General features: G+C 40.7%; 1 protein-coding gene across 7 annotated transcripts in view; it reads left to right on the top strand.

Moving 5' to 3' along the window:
- Positions 1-4,728: 4,728 nt before the first annotated feature.
- Positions 4,729-24,286, top strand: part of NNT (nicotinamide nucleotide transhydrogenase) — a 64,709-nt gene continuing 45,151 nt past the window's right edge. Inside the window, exons 1-3 of one of the 7 annotated variants that reach the window (XM_088152815.1) lie at positions 4,729-5,115; positions 8,966-9,171; positions 20,571-20,800. In XM_088152815.1, the coding sequence (XP_088008941.1) occupies positions 9,021-9,171; positions 20,571-20,800 (381 nt within the window). In that variant the 5' untranslated portion in view covers positions 4,729-5,115; positions 8,966-9,020. Of the gene's footprint in view, positions 5,116-5,602; positions 5,979-8,965; positions 9,172-14,614; positions 14,699-20,570; positions 20,801-24,286 lie in introns of those variants that run through there. The other 6 variants (XM_088152812.1, XM_088152809.1, XM_088152811.1 and 3 more) reach the window with 6 other exon arrangements.

Genomic DNA, 24,286 nt, shown 5'->3' with positions numbered 1-24,286 from the left:
AGAAGCAGCGCTACCCCGCCCCCCAAGCCTCGGGCCCGGCTGCGTTTCCCCATTTGCACACAGCGCCCCCAGCGCTCCGGAGGCCTCTCCCAGGCCGTCGCCATAGCAACCCAGGACTAGCGGCCCGGCAAGTACCCAAGCGAGTCCCTCCAGCCCCTGTGCTCAGAGCGCCCCTGTCGGCGCAGTGGAGGGAGCTTCTCCACTCTTGTTCCACCCACTGGCCCGCGTCGCAAGCCAGTAGTTGCTGAATGCGCTAGAGGGGCTGGTTCAGGGTTAGCCAGAAATCACTATTGGTCAGACTAAGCCAAAACAAGGCAAAGCCCTTGGTTTAAACCTTTTGCTAAGGTTTGGATGGATTGAGTTTATGGGTCAATCCAGGCACTGTAGCTTGCTCAGTAAAAACAAGGAAGAGAGGGCAAGAGGAAAAAAGAGAGGAGAGGATGAAGGCAATCAAGCCTGACAAATTTTGAATTTTTGGAGGGCCCTTTGTGAACTAGAGGTATCAGTGAGATAGATCTCTACCACCTTTACAAAGCGCCCTTTGAAAAGGCATGTAGCTGAAATGCGTCAGGCTTGATTAATAAATATTCTTCACTAGCACTTAGAATTCCACTCCTTTTTTGCTTAATCAGCAAACCATTGTTAAAACAATCCATTGTTTGGACACAGGGACAAGAAAGATGTCTTTCAAGCAATCTGGTCAAATTTCCTTTTTTTCTTTCTCCAGTTTATATATATATATTAAAAAAAACCCAGCCATTTATTTTGTTTTCCCTTTCTTTTTAATGTCATAGTATATATGTTATTCACACAGCATTAAACAACATGTAAATTGGTTTTTATATTTGTACATTTTTGTTCAAAGAAACAAAAACAAGAAAATGTAATGTGTGAATCCAGTGGGTTATTAGACCCTCTAATGCTGATTAATCATAGCCAGAGCAGGAGAGATTCCTGCTCTCTGCAATATCGAAATATATACCTACCTACCTCTTATACACACACACACACACACACACACACACACTTCCTATTACAGAACAGGGATTCTAATACAGCACAAAAACTACACATATCAACCATATCAAATCATAAATCTACAGATCCAAGTAGATCCTGATGTCAATACTGAACTATTCCAACAGTCTTCCAGTGTTTTATAGCACCCCTATAGGAAACTAATAGTCTTCTTAAAAAGCCCAAGGCAGCTATCCTTCTCAAAAACTTAAAGGGATTAGACTGGTTGTATGTGAAAGGGAGACCAGTAGGAAGACTAGACTGAAACAAACAAAAACAGATGATGATGGTAGCAAACTACTTTTTCACATTCTTGCCAAGCTAACTTTAAACATGTTCATGAAGTACCTAGGAATCACATTCAATTTAAACAATATTATCTTTATCACTGTTTCTATTTGGAGGCGATTTTTTCCATTGCTGAACAACTTGTGTATTTTGATCTGGATATTTTAACATTTCGTTTAAAACTATAATTCTTTTGATATTTAAATAGCAAGGAACAAATGTGTTTCTATCTTAGCTTGCCTAAAGCCAAAAGTCAGCATTGACTGGAAATAATTTCTTCAAGTGACAGCATTAACAAGCCCAAGCATGTTCCATCTTCACTAAAACAAGTCTTTGTTTCTCCATGTTCAATCAGATACCCCTAGGAAATATTCCACCAGACAGCAATCCTATCATCTTTAATGAAAGACAAATCCTACTAGGCTCAGTTAAGGCTATTGGAAGTGTGCAAAGGATCTTCTCATGGCAGGTATGTACCCCTTGGTCTTATAGTTTCAACACACAGGATGGGTTTACAGATTGTCTTACGCCATAATATGGTCTGTTTGTTTCTGATGCAGTCTGTTATATGAACCTAGTTGTATTCATATTGCAAAAACCAAAGCTGGCCCATGGATCGAGGCTGTAATCTCTGTATTGTAATACTTTGTTCCAGTTGGGCAACATAGATTAAATGCCAAAGCAAGCAAGCAAACAAGCCAGCCTTGGGTGGCCCTTAAAATCTAGTTTATATTTGAGATATCTGATGATTCATTCTCTGACTTTCTACCTTGGTCACTTCAATGGTGAGGCTTTCCAATTCTGTTCCTAATTTTTCTTATGGCTAGTCTGTCTTTTGTTCCCTTATGCCTAACTCACATCTGCAACTACCCCTATAATGTGAGGACAGAAATATATACTACGCTACCACTGGGCCCCACATATGCTCTGCTATCTTGTATTCTGTGTGTTAGAATTCAGGTTCCAGGATGATGCTGCCTCTTAGAAGTCTGATGAATGACTGACAACATACAGGCAAAATGTTCATTTATATACTGCTTTTCATGCAAAAAATGCAGGCCAACTATTACTAACAACACTTTTAGAAACAATTTATTCAGGCACTATTTATTATTTATTGTATTTGCTATTCTATATCCTATCTTCTTGGCAGGGAGTCGAAAATATTCCAGCATTACTTTATGAAGAATTTTTGAAATAAGTTTATCCTGCTAGATATTGGAAAGATATTACATGTTAGACTTGTTCAAGAGTGTTCTGTGCTGTTAGTGCACTTCTATGTCAGTCTGAGGTTATGCTTACGAATTAAAGGAACTATTGTAGAGGCTGGTATTGGTCATATTTAAAATGTTTTAACTCTAAATAGAACTTCTGAAATGGCTTCACTGAGGTCAACAAATAATGTAATTCTTGCCTGCAGGTTTATAACTCCAAAGACCGGGACATGAATGGGGAGAAAAGGGAAAACAAGTATAGATACCATTTTTGAAAACTGCCAAGTTCCTACAACAATCTCAGTTCTGGGATAGAAGACATTTTCATTCCAACACTTACTTGGAATTTTAGTCAGCTTTTATATTTCTAATCCAATAAGAGCTCACAATTAAGAATGCTTGGATATTGCATTTTTTCTTGATTTAGTGGTTGTAGGCTTTTCATAGAATCATAACATTGGAAGATATTCTAAAGGTCATTTAGTTCAACTCCCTGCTCAGTGCAAGCTCCGCTTAAGCCCGTGTTGTTAATGCTGGCTGGGGAATTCTGGGAGTTGAAGTCCACACATTTTAAAGCTACCAAGGTTGAGAAACACTGACTTAAGCATTTCTGGAGGCTACATCTAGACTCTGAAAATCTCCAGGGAAGAGTTCATCTCTTCATGTGCCAACCTGCTTCACCAGCTGACAGCTTGTACATCAGAAAGTTCTTCCTGATGTCTACCTTGAATCTGCTTCTTTATAGTTTTAACCTACTGGTTTTGGACCTGTTCTCTGGGGCCACAAAGAGTAAGTCCATTCCCTCTTTTACATGACAGATATTTAAAGATGGCTATATATTTCATGTCAATATCTTCTATTGTCTAAACATACCCAGGGCCTTTAACTGTTCCTGATAGGGCTTTTTTCTAGCCCCTTTACCCTTTTGGTTACCCTCCTCTGAACTCACTCCAATTTGTCAGTGCCCTTTCTGAACTCTAATGCCCAGAACCAGTATTCTGTGTGGGTGAGGTTTGACCAGGGCAGAGTAGAGTGGCACAATTACTTTCCATAAGCTAGATTCTACGTTCCTGTTAATGCACCTCAAGATAGTATTTGCCTTTTTAGTAGCTGTATCGCACTGCTGGCTCACATCTCACATTTTTCTTACCCAGATGCAGAACTTTACATATCTCCCTATTAAATTCCACCCTGTTCATTTTAGTCAATTTCTGAAGCCCTTTTTTTTAAACTACTCCCTGTCTTCTGAAGTATTAGCCACCTCTCCCAACTTTATGTCTAGTACAAGCAAGAACTCCTACAGTAGCCTTTGATTAGGCTCATAAATTAAGGATATTTCATCATTATTGATCTGTAACATCTTCTACCTTCATCCAACATCACTGAACAGAGATAGCAGGCCTTCTATTGTCACAGTGACGATCGGGTCACACCAGCAGATGCTATAAATCACTAGTGAGGAAATGGGCCAAAGAAGCATCCATGCAGTTTGCCTAGCTTTGACTTAGCATATTACTTGCTCCACTCATTGGAATTTGTAAATCATGGCTTATGGCTTGTGTAAAAACCAAAGTGTTGTGGTTTATCTATATGACCCATTTTTTATTTCAGGTTCCCCAGTGGCATAAGCACAATCCATATACTCACAACACTTTGTCAGTTCAAAGGTTGACAGCTTTAGAGTTATTTTTTCAGTTCTCAACTAAAGCTGAGGAAAGTGGGTCAATAATTTCCGAAAATATTAATATTAGGAGGGGAGAGAATAATCTTATTTGGGTCACGTACCTTCATAGAAAAACAATTTAAAAAAGGGACACTTTGAACCTGGGTTTCACCTTCAGGCGAGAAAACTGGCAATGAATTTTTGATACTCCTTCCTGAAACACTATTTTTAACGTGATACTTATGATTCTGTAACAAATCAGCTTTTCTCAAACTGGAATGCTTTAAACGTGCTCCATTAATCCCTAAATAGCCAAGTAAGTGAACGGGATCACACGTCACAAGGAGGAGGGTTTTTCAAACCATGGCTTGTTGAATAAGCCATAGTCTCCTGATCCCCACACAGCATTCGTGCTGGACAAAAAGCGAACCACACGACGGCTTAGAGCGCTGGGTGAAGGAGACACCTAAAGGATCTCAGACTCCGCCGAGTCTGCGGAAAGAAGGGAACAGAGACGCCTGGAGCGGTCCCCCTCCTGCCTTACCCGGAGAAGCGTCTTCCTCCTTACGTCTCCCCCGAAGAAGCCACTTCCTACTCTACCGCAAAGACGGAGACAGACCCAGCGCTTCTCCGCGCTTTCAGGGCGAGCCCATGCGCACTCGGGCGGGCGCGGAGCCCAGAGCCATCGGCGCCGTCACGTGCCCGCAGACCCTCTGCCGCCCCCTCGCTTGCGAGAGCGTGACGTCGCCTCCCCCCTCCTTCGAACTCGCCTGCGGGAGGTCGCGCTCCCGTCCAGCCCTGCCTCGCGGGAGGCTCGCGCCCGCCCGGCCGCCCCGCCCTCTTGGCCCGGGCCTCGCGCTGGCTCGGCTCGCGGCTTCCCGTCTGCAGCCGGCTCGGGCGAGCCGGGGAGGTCAGCGCCGCCGCGTTTGCAAGGTAGGGCGCGCGGGCGGTAGGTGGCCGCTCTCGTCTTTCCCCGTTTTCACGCCTGCGGGAGGGGGGGGCGGCCTGTCGCGGACCGTGGCCCGCTGGATTGCCCTGGGGTGGCGGCGACAGCGGGGCGAGTCGCGCTCCGTTACCCGCGCGAGGGCCGCCCTGCGAGCAGGCAGCCCGGCGGCGTCCCGGAAGGTTCCCTTGTCCGCGCTGCATCTCCCACCGCTGCGGCCAAGCGCCCGCGACAGAGGGAACGGGCGGGGATGCGGGCAGGAAAAGCCCAGCCGTCTCCTGGCTGGGATTGGGCGCGAGACAAAGGGGTTAGTTGTCCCGTTGCCGGGCCAGTTGCTCACGCGCACAGCAACGCGGGCTTGGCCAAAGGAGGGGTCGCAAACCTGCGGCGACTCTGCCGCCCCCCCCCCCCGAAGTTGCAGAGGGAGGCAAAACAGCTGCTTCCCAGGCTGCCCTCCTTGCTGGAAGTCGGCGGATGCTGCTGCCGGAGGCGGGGACCGGTCTTCTCGTGAGAAAGCGCCTTTTACGGTGCAAGAAGCGGAACTTGTCCTGGCTGCTAAGCTCTTTGGAAAAACCCACTCGGGATCGGTGGGGATCTCTGGGGCGCGTCGGGCCTCATAGCTGGGCTGCGGGGTTGGAAAGGTCTGGCACCCCCAAGACGCATGCAACGAGTAGGAATGCGCACGGGCAGGCGCCAGAAATGCAAAAATCAGCGTGCCTTCTAAGCAAAGAAAAGTTATTTCGGTAGGTGGGGAGCGGGAGAAGAAAACCAAAGATAGCAGGAATCTGTCTTCGTGCAGTTGAATCAGTGAATGCTGCGTGTTAGAAAAAAAGAAAAACCCGGGAAGAGAAAGGTACTGTATTAGTTTTTTTCGCTGGCAGAGGGCAACTAAAGTCAAACACAACCGTGCTTCTGTTACGTGGAGGTCAAACGTGCAGTGGGAATGGTGGCGATGACCTTGCTTGCGTCCCAGACTTTTATCAGCCAAGACTTAATGAGGCTTTTTAGCACAATGAGATAGAAGGGCTGCGGGAAGAGGTTTGAAACAATGACTTAGAACTGCGTGTTTCCCACATTGTTTGAACAGCTTTGAGTCTAGCGAGTCACACGCTTTGAGACGAATGCTGGAGGGTGGCCATTACATGATTAGCCCGATCTCTTTTTAAACCCTGCTTTAATGAATACTGTCTGTGAAACTGTCTTGAGGCACAGCTCTCAAAATGTCTTTGGAAGATGTTAAAAGGTTTTATGCGGACCATACTCTCTGCATAATACTTTGGGGGATGCCTTTGTAGAAGTGTGTGACTTGGATTAAAGGGAGGTAGTCTTACAACCTACTTCTGGTATTCAGACCTAGTGCAGATAATTCACACTTTCACTCATTGCAGACAGTTCTGTACCCCAGTAAACAGGAAAATAAAATGCGTGTCTCTGTGCTATCAGAGATGCAAGCCAGGGAAATGCAATTGGGTCTATTTCTGCCAGTAATTCTTAGTACTTTAGGTATACACATCTCAGTTTCATGACCAAGAATTAGCAGTTTAAATTTACAGTAATTGCTGTCTCCATCCCTGTCTCTTGACTGTGATGTTCAGAATTGGCTGGAAGATGTCTTTAAAGATACCCCATATGTGCCAGGATTGTACAGCATAGTGGAAGTGGCTGCCATAGAGCTTTAGAAAATCCTTTTCGAATCTAGTTATCAACTTTTAAAAAATATTGCTCAAGGATTCCTGAAGAGGGACTTTAGATGATACTCTTAACTGTGAGTAAGCTATTGAAGTAAAGAGAAACAGAATGTTTTAAGCCTTTTAAGCCCATAAATAGAAAACTAAATTTAAATCTGCAGGTGCATTCCAAATAGCTCCAAAATCCCAAAGTGACGAAATCTGTGTGTGTGTGTGTGTGTGTGTATCAGTGGATGGATTAAAAATTTAAAACAGCTGAAACTTCTGTTTTGAACTAGTGTTTAAAAAGTAAGGCTACTGGAAAGAGATTGGATGGTGACAGCAGATGGAGTAAGTTAAAAGTTCACAGGCTAAAACAGCTTTCACAATGAATGAACTTGACTCCAGGGGGAGATTGACAGGAGCTGTGTCCAATCAACTGTGCCCGGGGCAGTTTATGCACAGCCTTGTCTTTAGCAGGCTGGCACTCGGGGAGCTTCCTAATGAATGAAGAATTGAGCTGCTTGCATTTCCAGAAGACTTGGTAATGCCTCGTTAGTCAGGGCACTAATGTGGGTTATTGATTTAAGGGATCTCTTTTATCTGCCAACTTGTCACTCTTGAGAGCATAAAGGACCACAAATGATGTTAATTTTCTCTTTGCTGGAAAGAATGTGTGTTCTGAATGCCTGAGTACGTGGCATGAGTCTGTTCCTCAGTGTTAGTGTTTTCTATTTATAGCAGTTTCCTTAGAAACTGTTCATGTTGGTGTTGGAAATGGTTATACATATATTTCTAGTTGAAATACTATTACTGTATCTCACTGTTGTCGGGTAGCTTCGTAATAGGAACCAGCTTCCAGTGAGCTTATTTTTTAAATGAAAATGTTACCCAAATGTTGTCCACAATTCCATTTATTTGGAAAGCTTAGAATAATTGTGCATTTTTTCAATGCTCAATTGTTTTTTTTTTTAATTTAGGATTTTTAATAAGTAAGGAAATAGATATGGTACCTGTTGTGTGTTGCTGAATATGTTGTGTGTTGCTAAATATGCAGTAGTTGTTATATAAATTATCCAAAGAGTAAATATTTTATTCAGTATTATGCTGGCTTTTGTATTGCATGAACTTCTTACGGGGGTGAGTACCCTGGAATGCTAGATTCCACTTTGAAATCTTTTGAATGTTCCTGTGGTTAGATTTAAAATGTGTTAACCATTCCGGCAATGAAGATTATTGTAATTATTGTACATCTTATGAAATGCCTGCAGTGTAAAGTAAGTGTGACCTTACTTTAGAATTGGGTATAGCTTACCATCTATGTATAATTTGTGTTTTTAAAAATTCTTTCTGTTGTTTGTCAGACTTCATTTTCATGGTTGCAATTTGCTTAATCTTGCTACCTTTATTTTCAAGGTTTTGGGTTATATGCAATCCGGGTTGATAACCAGATATACTTAGCTCGGAGTGTTAATGACATTTAATCCCATTCCGAACATAGATAAAATACCCATTTGAAGTATGTCACTAGTTGATATAGGTGGCATTCTGTAATACTTGGTCCATATTTGTTTGTTGCAGCTAAACCAACAAGCAGTCTTTCGATAACTTAAGTTGTTGCATTTGCTTTTGAGATGCAGCTGTTTAGGACTGAATTTTCATATTTAAATTACATAATCTCTGAAATAATGCAATTTCATATATATAGTTAAATTATCATGAATCCCTCTTGGTTTCACTTACTGAAAATTAGTAGGAAATCTCAAAGGGTTTGGTACCATTCTTTCCTTGGAAATGGTGTGGATTGAACGATGTACTTTGTACTTGAAGAATATGTCCTCTACCAACTCTCCTATTGAAATAAGATGACATTACAGCTACATAATTGTGTATATATTAGCTTAAATTTTGACATTGCATCAAAGTCATGATGAAATACAATATTTGTTGTGCTTTTGCTGCAATATTCTGTACACATTCTCAGAGTATGTCTCTAAAAGGATTACTAAATGCTATATATTTATGGAGAAAAGATCACAGACCTTGTCAAACAGATTTTAAAGTCCAAATCTATTTTGTAACCCTAAACCGGGCTTCTTTTTAGCAACACATGTACTCTTCAAGTTTCAAGTGTCATTATTTGCTAAAACTGAAAATGTTTTTTTGCATACAGCAGGGCAGCTGCGCAGCTTCCTAACGTGTAATCTTGCTTGCTGGATTTGGGCAATATGGCAGGCATCCTGCGTACAATTGTTACTAATTTCTCCAGTCCCCTTTTCAACAATGTGATATGTCACAAGGTGAAGACTGTGAAGACCCCATGCTTGCGGACATTCCTTACCCACCAGGTTCTCTGGTGTAAAGCAGGTATCAAACCAGGTATGTAACTGGTTTATATGATTTCAGTTCAATTCTGTCTGGTGTTAAATCACACAAAAGCAATCCCTAATACCGTTTTTCTGGCCTTCCAGCATTCTGTCACACTACTAATGTAACAAAGAAAAAGAATCCAGGATTCAGTTGTGTTCTACAGGAATTATAGTTATTAAAGATAAGCAGCAGATTTTGGCTCTGTTCTAATAGAGATTTGGAAACTGGATTCATCCATCTCACTAGAGGAGTAGGTGTGAAAAGCCTAGCCATTTACACCCTAAAGAGAAAGACAACATAGTACTTCCATGTTCCATCTGCAGAAGCCAACTGCAGAAGTAATTGAATAATAGGCATTAGTAACCTGCAGCTATTGCAGTGATCCTTTACCATATCTCAGTCCAGAAGACTAACCTGGAGGATACTAAGCTGGGTGTGTGCATATACTCTTTCCCAATACTCATTCGTATGAGAGCAAAAATAATCTATGATGATGAGCTGTATGTTTTATTAAAATACTGATGTCTATGTGTGTGTGTTTTTCTTTTCCAAAAAAAAGTTTTAGCACACACAGGATTTATACCTTGTTCTAAACCATGGCTTTTGAAAATAACATAGTTGATTTGGTTCACATAAGATGCAAACTTGTAATTCATAATTTACAGATCACAGTGGTTAAGTTCACATGCCAGTTCTATCAAACCCAGACCAGGTACATTATAGTTTATGAGAACTGCTGTGTATAGCAGTTAAGGAACTGGGGTAAGACTGGCGAGAGGTGGGTTCAAGTCTACACTCAGCCATGGAGACTGACTGGGTGACCTCAATCTCACACTGTTTTTTGTGTGATGGAGGAAATGTAGAATCTGAATAAATATGACTTTATGGAAACTATTATTTTAACAGTCTAATTGTATCTCTTTATTTCTTATAATAGTAGTGATTTACTCTCAGAGGAAAACAAAACGTTGTATTTCAGAATTAACACGAACAAAACCTTTCATTCAAGACCCTAGCTCACATTAATGCATGTCCTTCAGATGCTCCTTGTACTATATAAGCTATACTATATATTGTTCTTTTATTGTAATAACTGGTACTTTGCTAAGGAAGATAACAGTTGCCCTTGAAAATACAGTATGGAATTGTGCTTTAGAAATGCTTGTGTGAATTAACCGCTCTTTTAGTTAGCCAGTTGCCTAGAACAGTTCCTAGATGAATGGCTTGTTAGATATATTACACAAACCAGTCTATAACAAACTGGATAAGCAATAGACTGATAAGACTGAATTAATGTAATGGGTATGTGTCCATGCATGTTTTGTAATTTAGTCTGCAATGGCAGAATTTCACAGGGCACATTCTTCCACACATGTTTTTAAGTGATTTACATATTTTAGCATGGGACCTAGAAAACTGTTAATTCATCTTTCTAATCCCATTTATTGCCTTCCCCAATTTAGTCCCAGATGTATAGGGACTGCAGCTCTCAGTATTGCAATGTTTGCTTGTAATTGAAGGAGTTGGAGCCCCACTAGAGAAGGCACTACAGTCCCTAACATGCGTGGCTTTTGACTTTTATCCTCATCCCTATTTTGCAATAAGAAGTATGTCATTTTTGTTTATATGGTACCGTGCGCTGTAAGTGCTCTTAATGGAGTTTGAATAGGTAACATAAAAACAGTATAGGGATATGCTAATGTATCCAGTCTGAATGCATTTATGTAAAGTGATACACATCACTACTTCATTTATTATTGTTGTGTTAAGCAATTTTCTGAGATAGTAAATTGGAGGGAACGATGGACGCTCTCTTGAATGTGGAGGGTTGGCTCTTGGCTATGAACACTTCGTGCTCACTAAATTGCAAGCTGTCAACATGTTTCTTAAATCTTATAATCTCTATGCTTTAGAGATTATATTTTTTCCAATACAGAACATATTCAGTTACGTGCATTGAAGTTTTTCCTAGGTATTTTTAAAATACAGTGGTACCTCGGTTCACGAACTTAATTTGTTCCACGACTCTGGTCGCGACCCGAATTGGCCGCAACCCGAATCAAATTTTCCCATAAGGTTCAATGTAAATACGGTTAATCCGTTCTGAACTATATGTATTTTTTTTTTGTAAACCACAAAAATATGACACAAAGTACAGTACGAAGAGAGAGAACGCTAACCTTGCTCAACGCGACTTCTGGCGTGGAGGACAGGAAGGCGGGTGGGGAGGCGGTTATTGCTTGGAGGGAGAGTCCCCCTCCCTACAGGAAGCCACGACCACATGTCACGGGAGAGAAAATGGCCGCGGATTCTGTTCGTCACCCAATCCGGCGTTCGCGAACAGAAGCAAAATTTTGCGAACGGAGCTGTTCGTGACCCGAATTGGTCGTGAACAGAAGCGTTCGTGACCCAAGGTACCACTGTAATAGGAATTCCATATGAAATATAACAAGAACCTCATAGCTTCATACATTTTGGAAAACTACTCCAAACATGGATAAGTCTTGATTAATGTGACTATACCAGCCTGCTTTTAAAAATCCATTAAATTAAGTTATATAAGCGAGACAAAAAATTTCAGTCCCACCTATCAGCATTTTTGGAGAATTCACAGGAGCTTTGCAAACTTTAATCTACAATACTAAAAGCATATTAGTGAATATTTTATATCTTATTTGAGAGATGTGATATTCTTGAACACTGAAGATACTGTATGAAAATGAAGTTTGTATAAATGAAGGCCCTTAATGTGACTATCTGATTATGACATTACTTCTCTGAATAGACTTCTAAATACTGTAATGTATTGCATGGACATCTTACTGTCCATGAGTTTTCTTCAAATGTGTTGGCTTTGCAGGGTAAACCAGATAGGAATCACAGCCAGATGAGCTAATTCTACTTTACTGTAAAGCTACATTGACAGAATCTTGCAAGTATGAAAGTACAATTCCTTTCCCACCCCAGCCCGAGAAACTAGGGAGGGTCTCTTCCAATCCTCTTGCCCTGCCCACTATCCAGCTGCCGGCTACGCTGTCTCTTATCTGACTGTTCCCTTGGCAGTGTCTCTTTGCTCAGTCTCCCAAGGTCTTTCCTACGTACCATTACAAAATCAGATACATATCTGATTATTTTGACAGCCCAATATTGATATTGGGTACCAATTGGAGGCAGAGAGAATATGTAAATGAGTATCATCCTTTTGAAGTAATGTAGTTATGATTCACTTTTTAAGGAAGCCAGAGACTTGGAGGACTCATGGTTAAGTAAGGAATTTTGAACATTGTGCAGAGTTGGGGTGGATAACTTTTATGTGGCCAAAAGCCATTGTTTTATTTTCAAAACCTTTTTTCAGTCTCTAAGAGCTGAACCTGGCTATTGTGACAAAACCAAAATTCATCCAGCTGAAATTTTCAAGCCTCTGTTTACATGTGTCTGCATATACCTGTGTGTTTGGTTCATCTGTGGGTCTTAAGGGCCATGATAAGTACGTTGAGTCCCATAGAACATAACCTCTCTATTTTGCCTCTTAGTATAAAGAGCAAAAATTCATGGGAAATAATTGCATGAGTGAAAGTCAATTGATTTGTCATAAATTGGCAGTTTAATCTAGGAATAGAGGGAACAAAAAATTGGTAGTACTTGTGCAGGGTGCAAAGAAAAAAAAAGGCTGAGACATTGGTGATGTTTTCTGCAAAAAACAATGGTGAGGAATCTTGGCAGACTAATAAAGACTCGGCCTGATAATGATGTTTTAATGAAAAACCAAATAATTTGGGAGAAACCATTACTGAGAAGTCGTGGCATTTTCCTAGTTCTAGGGCACTGAGGAGTGCAATATGTAATCCTGAAAAACAGAATTCAACCGTACAGTACAGAGCTGGTTGAAATTGCTGAAGAATAGTTTGGTATTGAGTAGCAGCAGGTAAATATAGAATTCCAGAGAAGAGTCAGCAAACCCCACTTTTAATTACTCAGCGCAAAATTCTATAGCTATAATAGCAATTTCAGTCACTGGAGCATACTTGCTTTGTAAAAGGAAATTGTTTTCTTTGAAGAACATTGATATTCTATAGCCAGAAGAAAAAAATAGGTGGCATTTTCTTCTGATTAAGTCACTGAAAGACATGTTTACACATATGCTGAGGATGTTGGGAAGCGTGCCTGTCTGGAGACCGTGTTCCTTGAAGTTTGGCACGTGGCAGGAGGAGGCGGAATGGTGGCTCTCGGTGACTAAGAATAGCTCAAGTAAAAGGCTTGGAGAATAAAGTGAAAGTGAAAATTAATGGTATAATAGTGTTTTGAAATGGATCCTCTGCTTCCTTTTTTTTTTTTTGGTAAAAAAAATGGGGGAAACACAGGATTTTCAGCCATTTAATGGTGCAGGAAGTATTAATACTTCATCTTTGCCAGTAGCTAATATGAAAAGTATAGGATCAAGAAAGTGAATTATCCACACAAAAAAATACCCGATAACAAGGAAGGGTACTTTTTGCACTGAGTTTCATTTAGAATTTTGAGAGCATGTAGTGGGTACATTCACAAAATGACTCCTCGGAAGACTTGCCTCTTCCCAAAATGGTTGCCACAGTGGGCAGGGCAACATACAAGCCTCTTTTACCAATTGTTAAACTAGTTTTCCATCCTGTTCCAGTGCTTCTGCTGTGGGACACAAAGACATTTTACAAATAAATATGATGCTAGAAACTGGTTTTTTGTTCTTAGAATACTAGCTTTGTATTTATATTATTTTTCAATTAAAATAATATTTCTGAAAAAGTTAGATGAGGCAGGGAAAGGTGGGCACCAGGGATGATACTTGGGGCTCATTGGTGCCCACAAGCACCATATTAACCACCCCATTATTCTTGATGGAGGCATTTCCTGCTCAGGAATTATCTGCCTGTTGCACCTACATTCATATTAGAATAGTTGAAATTAAATAAAGCAGCCTTCCCATCTTGTTGCCCTTCAGGTGTGATGAAATTGGTATACATTATCTCTGGTCAGAAAAATCAATGGCTATATTGTCTGGCACAATGAGAGTTACATTCTGGCCCACCTGAAAGTTATTATGTTGGAGGAACTGTAGTTAAAATTAGCCTTCTAATAAAGATGCATGGAATTATTTTTATTTGTAACCACTGGCACCCAATCTATAGTTCTTACATCTAAGCCTACCATTCATCCAGGGGCTGATTGCCAGCCTCCACAGCCTGCCCTTAAATTTTCTTCTTCCTTTTCTTGCATTTTTTACTTCTGTTCTGTTGCTTCAGCTCTGTAATGTGATATATCTATACTGAAAATTCTCTGTGTGTTTGTGTATTTTTTTAAGTAGGTCTGTTTCCTTTGAAATATAGGTAAATGTGATTGCAAGGATGTGTGTTTAATATCTGCTTCCTCCATGTTATTCATTGCATTCTTTTGTCTTCATTTCATTTCGCTCTATTAGGGTCTTTCCTTCTCTTCCTGCAGAACTCTGAAAAAAGATGAGCAGCTTCTTCTAGAGCTGTTGATATAGTAAACCATTAATGAGGTACACATTTTGCAGTTTTATTCCCCACCTTAGTAATAGTGAATAGTCTTTGCAACAATTTCTTTGATAGATCTTTTAGTTTAGAATCCTCATCATTCATATAAGGGGCTACGCTTTGGCTAGTGTGTCTACTTTTCTCTTGTGGAAGGCCACTAAGAGAGTTCACAATGAGGGTCAACCAAGCCAGGTTGCCTGCCTGCCTGCCTGCCGGTTCTGTATTGATTTTCTGCTTAATTGTTAGATTTTAAGAGTAACTGAGATTTATTAATTGGACTGATTCCCAGAAAAAAACCCAGTTTTTATCTTTATTTTTAATGGCTGTGGTTTTTACATCACTTAATAATAATAATTAGCTTTGTAAATAATACAACACAGTTAAGTGGGATTCCTGTTGAACCGAACAGGAATAACATCAGTATCTTTTTCTGGCTTGTTATATTATAAGAATTATTGCCTTTGTTGCTGTGAGAAGGTCTCTGCCTCATTCTTCAGAGAAATACATTTCTGTCTTTTTCTTTTCCTGATAGGACAGGGGAAGATAAGTACATACCTGAATAGAAAATTTGGCTGACTATAAAATATTGTATGAGTTCAATTTATTTTGTCTATAGGACTGAATCTGATTTTTTGATATCATGCATTCCATATTCATGGAATGGAATAAAATAGAAAAGATTGATACAAGTATGCATCAAACATATTTTTGAGGAAACGTTACAAGAATTGCATATTTAAAAGTATATTATCTACACAGGACACTTGTACTGCAGTAGTTGTAAGGCAGTGTTCTCCAATGGGTATCTTCCAGAAATTTTGCCATATAAGAAAAATATCCCTAGGGAAGTTGTAGTAATTAGGAATCTGCACAGGAATATCCTGAGTGTGTATAACATTGCTGCTTGAACTTTGGAGTAAAATTAAATTGGATGGGAAAGTGGACTTTTCTACTTTTTCAGCTATACTAATAAATGCATGCTTAATGTACAACTCTCAAGAAACTTGAGTTTCTTCCTGGGAGGTAGTTAATTCTTACTGCCTGGATTAATTAACTAGTAATGCTGAATTTATCAACATGTGAATAAAAATTCTGGTGCAATGGCAGTAGCAGTATGGTTTCTCTGCTTCTGTGGATACAGAACACTTGGTTCAGCAAAGTGAGTGCTCAATTGTGTCTCCTATAAGCAAGTGGTACCCTGTGATGGTGCTCATATTGCAGGCTGGATCCCTACATATGTGATAGCTGCAGTTCCCACTGCTGTTCTCCATTCTGTTTATGCTTATCTGGCCCAGAATTTTTGCTGGAACTTTCCTTTTGAGGAAACATAAAGGAATCCCCTTCATGGATCACTGCCTTGTCGTGGCGAAGGGGCTTGCGTAACTCAGTGAAGCCATGAGCTATACCGTGCAGGGCCACCCAAGACGGACAGGTCATGACAGAGAGTTCTGACAAAATGTGGTCCACTGGAGAAGGAAATGGCAACCCACTGCAGTATCCTTGCCAAGAAAACCCCATGGACAATGTTAAAAGGCTAAAAGATATGACGCCGGAAGATGAGCCCCTCAGGTGTCCAATATGCTACTGGGGAAGAGCGGAGGGCAATTCCAAGTAGCTCCAGAAAGAGTGAAGCGGCTGGGCCAAAGCCGAAAGGACGTTCAGCTGTGGATGTATCTGGAAGCGAAAAGAAGGTCCGATGCTGTAAAGAACAATATTGTATAGGTACCTGGAATGTAAGATCTATGAACCAAGGCAAGCTGGATGTGGTCAAACATGAGATGACAAGATTGAACGTCGACATCTTGGGAATCAGCGAACTGAAATGGACGGGAATGGGTGAATTTAATTCGGGTGACCATTATATCTACTACTGTGGGCAAGAAACCCTTAGAAGAAATGGAGTTGCACTCATAGTGAATAAGAGAGTGGGAAAGGCAGTAATGGGGTACAACCTCAAAAACGACAGAATGATCTCAGTGCGTATCCAAGGCAAACCATTCAATATCACAGTCATCCAAGTCTATGCCCCAACCACTGATGCTGAAGAAGCTGAAGTTGACCGCTTCTATGAAGACCTACAACACCTTCTAGAACTAGCACCAAAAAGATGTCCTTTTCATCATAGGGGATTGGAATGCTAAAGTAGGAAGTCAAGGAGTAATCGGAATAACAGGCAAATTTGGCCTTGGAGTACAAAATGAAGCAGGGCAAAGGCTAATAGAGTTCTGTCAAGAGAACAAGCTAGTCATAGCAAACACTCTTTTCCAACAACACAAGAGACGACTCTACACATGGACATCACCAGATGGTCAATACCGAAACCAGATTGATTATATACTTTGCAGCCAAAGATGGAGAAGCTCTATACAGACAGCAAAAACAAGACCAGGAGCTGACTGTGGCTCAGATCATGAGCTTCTTACTGCAAAATTTAGGCTTAAATTGAAGAACGTAGGGAAAACCACTAGACCACTCAGGTATGACTTAGATCATATTCCTTGTGAGTACACAGTGAAGGTGATGAATAGATTTAGAGGATTAGATTTGGTAGACAGAGTGCCTGAAGAACTATGGACGGAGGTCCGTAACATTGTACAGGAGGCAGCAACTAAAACCATCCCAAAGAAAAAGAAATGCAAGAAAGCAAAATGGCTGTCTGATGAGGCTTTACAAATAGCTGTGGAAAGAAGGAATGCAAAAAGCAAGGGTGAAAGGGAAAGATATAAGCAACTGAATGCAGATTTCCAGAGAATAGCCAGGAGAGATAAGAAGGCCTTCTTAAATGAACAATGCAAAGAAATTGAGGAAAACAATAGAATGGGGAAGATGAGAGATCTCTTCAAGAAAATTGGAGATATGAAAGGAACGTTTAGTGCAAAGATGGGCATGATAAAGGACAAAAAAGGCAGGGACCTAACAGAAGCAGAAGAGATTAAGAAGAGGTGGCAAGAATACACAGAAGAACTATACAAGAAAGATCTTAATGTCCCTGATGTCCACGCTGGTGTGATCACTGACCTTGAGCCAGACATCCTAGAGAGTGAAGTCAAGTGGGCCTTAGGAAGCATTGCTAACAACAAAGCTAGTGGAGATGACAGTATTCCAGCTGAGTTATTTAAAATACTAAAAGATGATGGTGTTAAAGTGCTGCACTCAATATGCCAGCAAGTTTGGAAAACGCAACAGTGGCCACGGGATTGGAAAAGGTCAGTTTACGTTCCAATTCCAAAGAAGGGCAACGCCAAAGAATGCTCAAACTATCGCACAATTGCACTCATTTCACATGCTAGCAAGGTTATGCTCAAAATCCTACAAGCTAGGCTTCAGCAATATATGAACCGAGAACTACCGGATGTACAAGCTGGGTTTCGAAGAGGCAGAGGAACTAGAGATCAAATCGCCAACATTCGCTGGATCACGGAGAAAGCACGAGAGTTCCAGAAAAATATCTACTTCTGCTTCATTGACTATGCAAAAGCCTTTGATTGTGTGGATCACAACAAACTGTGGCAAATTCTTAAAGAGATGGGAATTCCAGACCACCTTACCTGTCTCCTGAGAAATCTGTATGCGGGCCAAGAAGCAACAGTTAGAACCGGTCACGGAACAACCGATTGGTTCAAAATAGGGAAAGGTGTACGACAAGGCTGTATACTGTCACCCTGCTTATTTAACCTATATGCAGAGTACATCATGAGAAATGCCAGGCTGGAAGAATCACAAGCCGGAATTAAGATTGCAGGGAGAATCATCAACAACCTCAGATATGCGGACGATACCACCCTAATGGCAGAAAGTGAAGAAGAACTAAAGAGCCTCTTGATGAGGGTGAAAGAGGAGAGTGCAAAAGCTGGCTTGAAACTCAACATTAAAAAAACTAAGATCATGGCATCTGGACCCATCAATTCCTGGCAAATAGAAGGGGTAGAAATGGAAGCAGTAACAGACTTCATTTATTTGGGCTCCAAGATCACCGCAGACGGAGACTGCAGCCATGAAATTAAAAGACGCTTGCTCCTTGGGAGGAAAGCTATGGCAAGCCTAGATAGCATATTAAAAAGCAGAGACGTCACCTTGCCGACAAAGATCCGCATAGTCAAAGCTATGGTTTTTCCAGTAGTAATGTATGGCTGTGAGAGCTGGACCATAAAAAAGGCCGAGCGCCGAAGAATTGATGCCTTTGAACTGTGGTGCTGGAGAAGACTCTTGAGAGTCCCCTGGACTGCTAGGAGGTCAAACCAGTCAATCTTAAAGGAAATCAACCCTGATTGCTCATTGGAAGGATCGATAATGAAGCTCAAGCTCAGATATTTTGGCCACCTAATGCGAAGAGAGATCTCTTTGGAGAAGACCCTGATGCTGGGAAAGATTGAAGGCAAAAGGAGAAGAGGACGGCAGAGGATGAGATGGTTAGATAGCATCACTGAAGCAATGAGCATGAAAATGAGCAAACTCAGGGAGGCAGTGAAGGACAGGAAGGCCTGGCGCAATATGGTTCATGGGGTCACGAAGAGTCGGACACGACTTAACGACTAAACAACAACAACAACAATTATGTATATGTAGTTGGATTATCTGATGCATCTGTTGTCTTCAAGGCATGCTTAACCTCTCTCATACTTGTAAAGGCTGTTTCCACAGTGTATAGGCAGAAGAGTTTTAATATGTTTCACTTGTACTGCCACACATTCACTTGAACCTTCCCAGGGAAAGTTGCACAGAAAAGAGAATCTTTATAGCATGAGTGAGCAACTCATACCTCTGGAGTCCCCTTTTTGTGGTCCCAAGAGCCTCTCTACCTTTTGCTCAAAACTAACATTTTGAAATGGCAAACGTGGAATATTAAAGTGTAAGCTTAAAAAAACCAAAACAAAACCACCAACTCCAGTTACAAAGCAAAAATGTGGCTTTGCCCACATCTTTTATATGGCTTCATCCATTATGGACCTTTTCCTCCCCACCTCCCCAAAAATTAAACGAAACCCTCAGTTACTAAGTAATTGTCCATGCCTGCTTCATAACTGTTGGCACCCTGGGACTGTTATCATGTATGTGAGTCAAGAATACCTTTCACAGTATTTGGGGCTACCTTGACATTGATAGAATCTCAGACACAGCATTGTATGCTTTAGGTCCCTTAAATGCTGTCATCTGATGGGACTTTGGAGGCACACTTTCTATGTAACTAACCCAGTCCTTTAGAATAGCCACCTACCTGAGATTTGAGGGGCATCTACCTTTTTAGCCTTCTGGAAGACCATGAAGACCCAGTTCTTCCCCAGGTATTGGACTAGGATTGGGACCTGGTGGGAAGGGATATTCTGTTTTTATTGGTTATTGTGAGCTGCCTAGGACGACTCTGTGAGATGGGCGGTCATATACATTCAATAAATAGTGAGATATGGCTTCAGATCTACTTTATACATAGATGTACTAATTTGGCCTTAGGAGGTAGCTGAGATATTTTTGTCCATGGAATAAGAGGAGAATAGCTCAGGAGATGGAGATTAAAAGCCATTGAACTTAAACTGATATGCTGATAGACACAAGATAATGCAAATTCACTCTTCCATAATTTCATCTTGGCTGTGGTTGCTCGGAATTATGGGAGCTGGAGACCCAATATATGTGAATGTGCCAGGTAGAGGAAGGTTGCAATAAGAAAATCGTGCAATAAGAAAATTGTAAAATATTATTTTTAGCATTGCGCGTGACTTCTAGGCTTGTTTCTGAAATCTTCTATGTTTGAAGCAAGGATACATTTAAATGCTTTTTAAGAAGAGGCTGACATGTAAATGGTCCTTTCCATAGGATATTACGATATTTTCAGGCTTTTAACTACTAATTCAGTTGCTGTTTATATTTCTGCCTTTACAGGTATTTCATATAAGGAACTGACTATAGGTGTACCAAAGGAGATCTTTCAAAATGAGAAAAGGATTGCCTTGTCACCAGCTGGAGTTCAAGCACTGGTTAAGCAGGGCTTTAATGTTGTTGTGGAGTCGAGTGCAGGAGAGGCTGCTAAGTTTTCTGATGACCACTATAGACAGGCTGGAGCACAGATCCAAGGCACAAAGGAAGTATTGGCTTCAGACATAGTTCTCAAGGTAATAATGACCTTTTTGCTACTGCTCCTGTGAGATCATACTCTTTTAGTGTTTCTGCAAAAACAAAATTTGAAGACTGTAGATAATAATGGTGCACACGGTGTTTCAAATTCAAAACACATTGTTCTAACTATTCTGGAAGTATTTTGAACTTGAAACAGGGTTATTTTGTATGTGGAGCACTTCCCGAATGGTCACAACAATTTATTTCAGATTCAAACAACTATTTTAGCTTGAAACATTTAATATTTTGAAATATTTTATCCAGTCCTAATAGATATTATTAAGTTTGGCTTTTTTCCATTGTAGTATAGAATTGAACAGAAATAAATTCTCAGATTAATAATGACGTTAAACATGGACCTAAACATGGAATATTTTGCTTTCTGCAGGAGAGATTCCTAGTATTTCCCAGGATGAATAACCAAGCTAGTACTTATTCCATCCAAAGGTGGCTTTTCCTATTTATGTGCTGGAGAATCCTGGAATTTCTTGAAAGCTTATCAGGCACCTGGGTTCCATGTCTACTCATAAGGCTGCAATGAGCTTTCTTGAGGGACAGCTCTTCTTATGAATTTATTTAAAATACTTATGTAAAATTCCTGTTTTTTAAAAATCTCACATTCCCAATCTTTGCTGATTATGTACAGTTGCAGAGAAAAGTTGGATGTACAAATTATACACACTGCAGCTGGATGCAACATGCCTGCCCATTGCCTCTATCAAGTGAGATTGCTGGGAATTTTTGGAGTTGGTGGGGAATATACAGGAGCTGGTAGGAGACAAAGCAATATCAGCTTCCTAAATGTAGGAAGATAGAAGGCTACAGGTGTTTAATATAAAAAACACACACATGAAAGAGGAATACCAAGAAAACTCAGCTGAATTTAGAGAGCTTGCAAATATAGTAGGCTCCTGGCATAAGGAATGTTAAAAGGAAGCCAGTGCCACTCAGTCAACAGTTTATCCTTACAGTGCTCGACAATTTTAAATAACAGGGATCCTGCCTGGGAGTGTAATTGCATCAAGTCTGTCAAACCAATATAAGTATATACAGGTAGTCTTCACTTGACAACTGCCCTATTTAGTGACTGTTTGAAGTCACAGTGGTGCTGAAAAAGTAAATTTATGATCGCTCCTTGGACCTACGACCGCTGCAGTGTCCCCACAGTCACGTGATCGCCACTTGTGTGCTTCACAGCTGGCTTCCGACAAGCAGAACCAATGAAGAATCCGGCAGTAAAACCACAAGTAGTGGTCACATGATGTCTCACTTAACCACCATAGGTGATTTCCTTAACGACCATGGTGGAAGTGAGGTGGTAAGCCCGTCAAGGCCATATGACATCTCACTTAGTGATAGAGTTCCCCGTCCCCATTGTGATTGTTAAGTGAGGACTACCTGTATGTGCATTATGGAATACCTTTTGAATTCAAATTGTTAAAACAATTGAGTTTGAAGCAGTTGGTTTGCATTTGAAATGAGCTGTTTTGATCATTTTGAAAGCATTTCAACCTCAAAACAACTTCAAAATGGTGGAAACAGCCCATTTCAAATGTGAAGCAACTGTTTCAAATGTCCAACAGCCATTTTGAACTCAGAAAGTAGGCATGTTGAATTCAAAAGTATGATTCTGAGACATTGCCCATACCATGTATAATTCAAGGTGGCGAACATACCTAATAATCCTGCTTCCTATTTTCCCCACAAAAACAATCCTGTGAGGTGGGTTGGGCTGAGAGAGAGTGACTGGCCCAAAGTCACCTAGCTGGCTCTCATGCCTAAGGGAGGCCTAGAACTCATAATCTCCTGCTTTCTAGGCCAGCACCTTTGCCACTACACCAAACTGGTTCTCTATGTAAGAGAATTGCTATATAATTGCTATATATCCTCATATGAGAATTGTTGTGCTACTAGCTATCAGGAACTGTGGATCTATCCTAATTCTTCATACATCTTCTTAAAATACTATTTGAATAGTACAGTATATTTGATCTGTGGTGGTACTTTGAACATGAATCATAGTGTCTGAGTTACAAAATTCAGTCACTTTTACTAGTTAGATTTATTATTTGAAATCTTTCACAGGCAATTCTTTTTAAAAACATGCATAGCATTGTAAATACTAACATTAACACTATGCTATGCATAGCTAGTTCTTTGGAACTAGGACAAAGCCCATCTGATAAAGCTTTGTCTTGCAGAAAGCAAACGTCAGTTGCTGTAGAGTAGATGCAGTTATCAGGCAAACTGTTGACAGAGCAAAGTCCATTTCGCTGTTACTCTTCAGTGGCAACATTGTGCTAACACTTAACTTCCACAGACTGAATCTTTAATGATGATCAATTGTCCTTCCTCAACCTTCTGTCTACATTGACAGCAGGAATGCTGGTTTTGAGTGGTAATAGATGGTCCAAAACAAGGAGGAGCCAGGTGGGGAAAAGCTACTTAGTCAGACCAATGTATTATTTAATTCAGTATTACCTAAACCAGTGTTTCTCAACATTAGCAACTTGAAGATGGGTGGGCTTCAACTCCTAGAATTCCTCTGTCAGCCATGCTGGCTGGGGAATTCTGGGAGTTGAAGTCCACACATCTTCAAGTTGCCAAGGTTGAGAAACACTGATCTAGACCAGTGGTTCTTAAACTAGGGGTAATTTGGGCGTATCCTGGAGGTAATGGAGCAATTTGTAATTACTTGTTTGTGAGTCGAGGATCCAATTTTTGAGTTGCTTGTGTAAAAATAGAGTCTGGATTTTTATGGGTTTTTTTGTGAGGGTAATGATGTTATTTGAGACCTGGAGAAGGAGTAACTGGGTCAAACAGCTTAAGAACTGCTGACTTATACCGATGGACAAAAGTTCTCCAGGAATTCTGTTAAGATATTTTTTCAGGGTATTAGGTGATCTCGGGAACTGAACTCTTCATCTTTTGCTACCATGATACACGACCTGTTAGATTAACTAACAGCAGAGTCTTTAGGAAGAGGCATTATTAAGCATGAATTGGCAACTAGGATGCCCCTACTGAAAACCTAGCTTAAAAAGCATGCAAACATTGTCCTTAAGCAAGCCAGCGCCTCATGCTCTCCAAAACAATACAAGGTAATTTCTGAAATGTTTTGTGTGAGAGTTCTCCCTAAAGGGAGAGTTCAGTGTGAACATGAATTAGTCATTGAAATCTTATGTACCATTAACTCAGGGAGTTTCCCATAGTAAAGAACTTGAAAATTAGTTGTTCCACACAATTAGCAAGTGTGTAGGTGGCCTTCACAAAAGCAAACAGGAATGGGTGCAAAGGGAGGGGGTGGTCAGGACCATAGCTATTGTTATACAGTACTCTAAAGCTGGATTCCCCCTTCCCAACACCCTTTTGAACTGGAAGAGCATTGCTAAGCAAATTGGGGCTTTTTTCCCCAGTACAATTGGCAGATGTTGTAGGCCCAGTCCAACTGACATTGCAGTGGGAGCAGAGAGTTAAAATTC

The sequence above is a fragment of the Python bivittatus genome, unplaced genomic scaffold (genome assembly GCF_059951505.1).
Source record: "Python bivittatus isolate LINGU-HERP-01145 unplaced genomic scaffold, Pbiv_v1 ctg000570_np1212, whole genome shotgun sequence".
NCBI lineage: Eukaryota > Metazoa > Chordata > Lepidosauria > Squamata > Pythonidae > Python > Python bivittatus.
The sequence above is the reverse complement of the archived record's forward strand: the minus strand, read 5'-3'. Positions and strand labels throughout refer to the sequence as shown.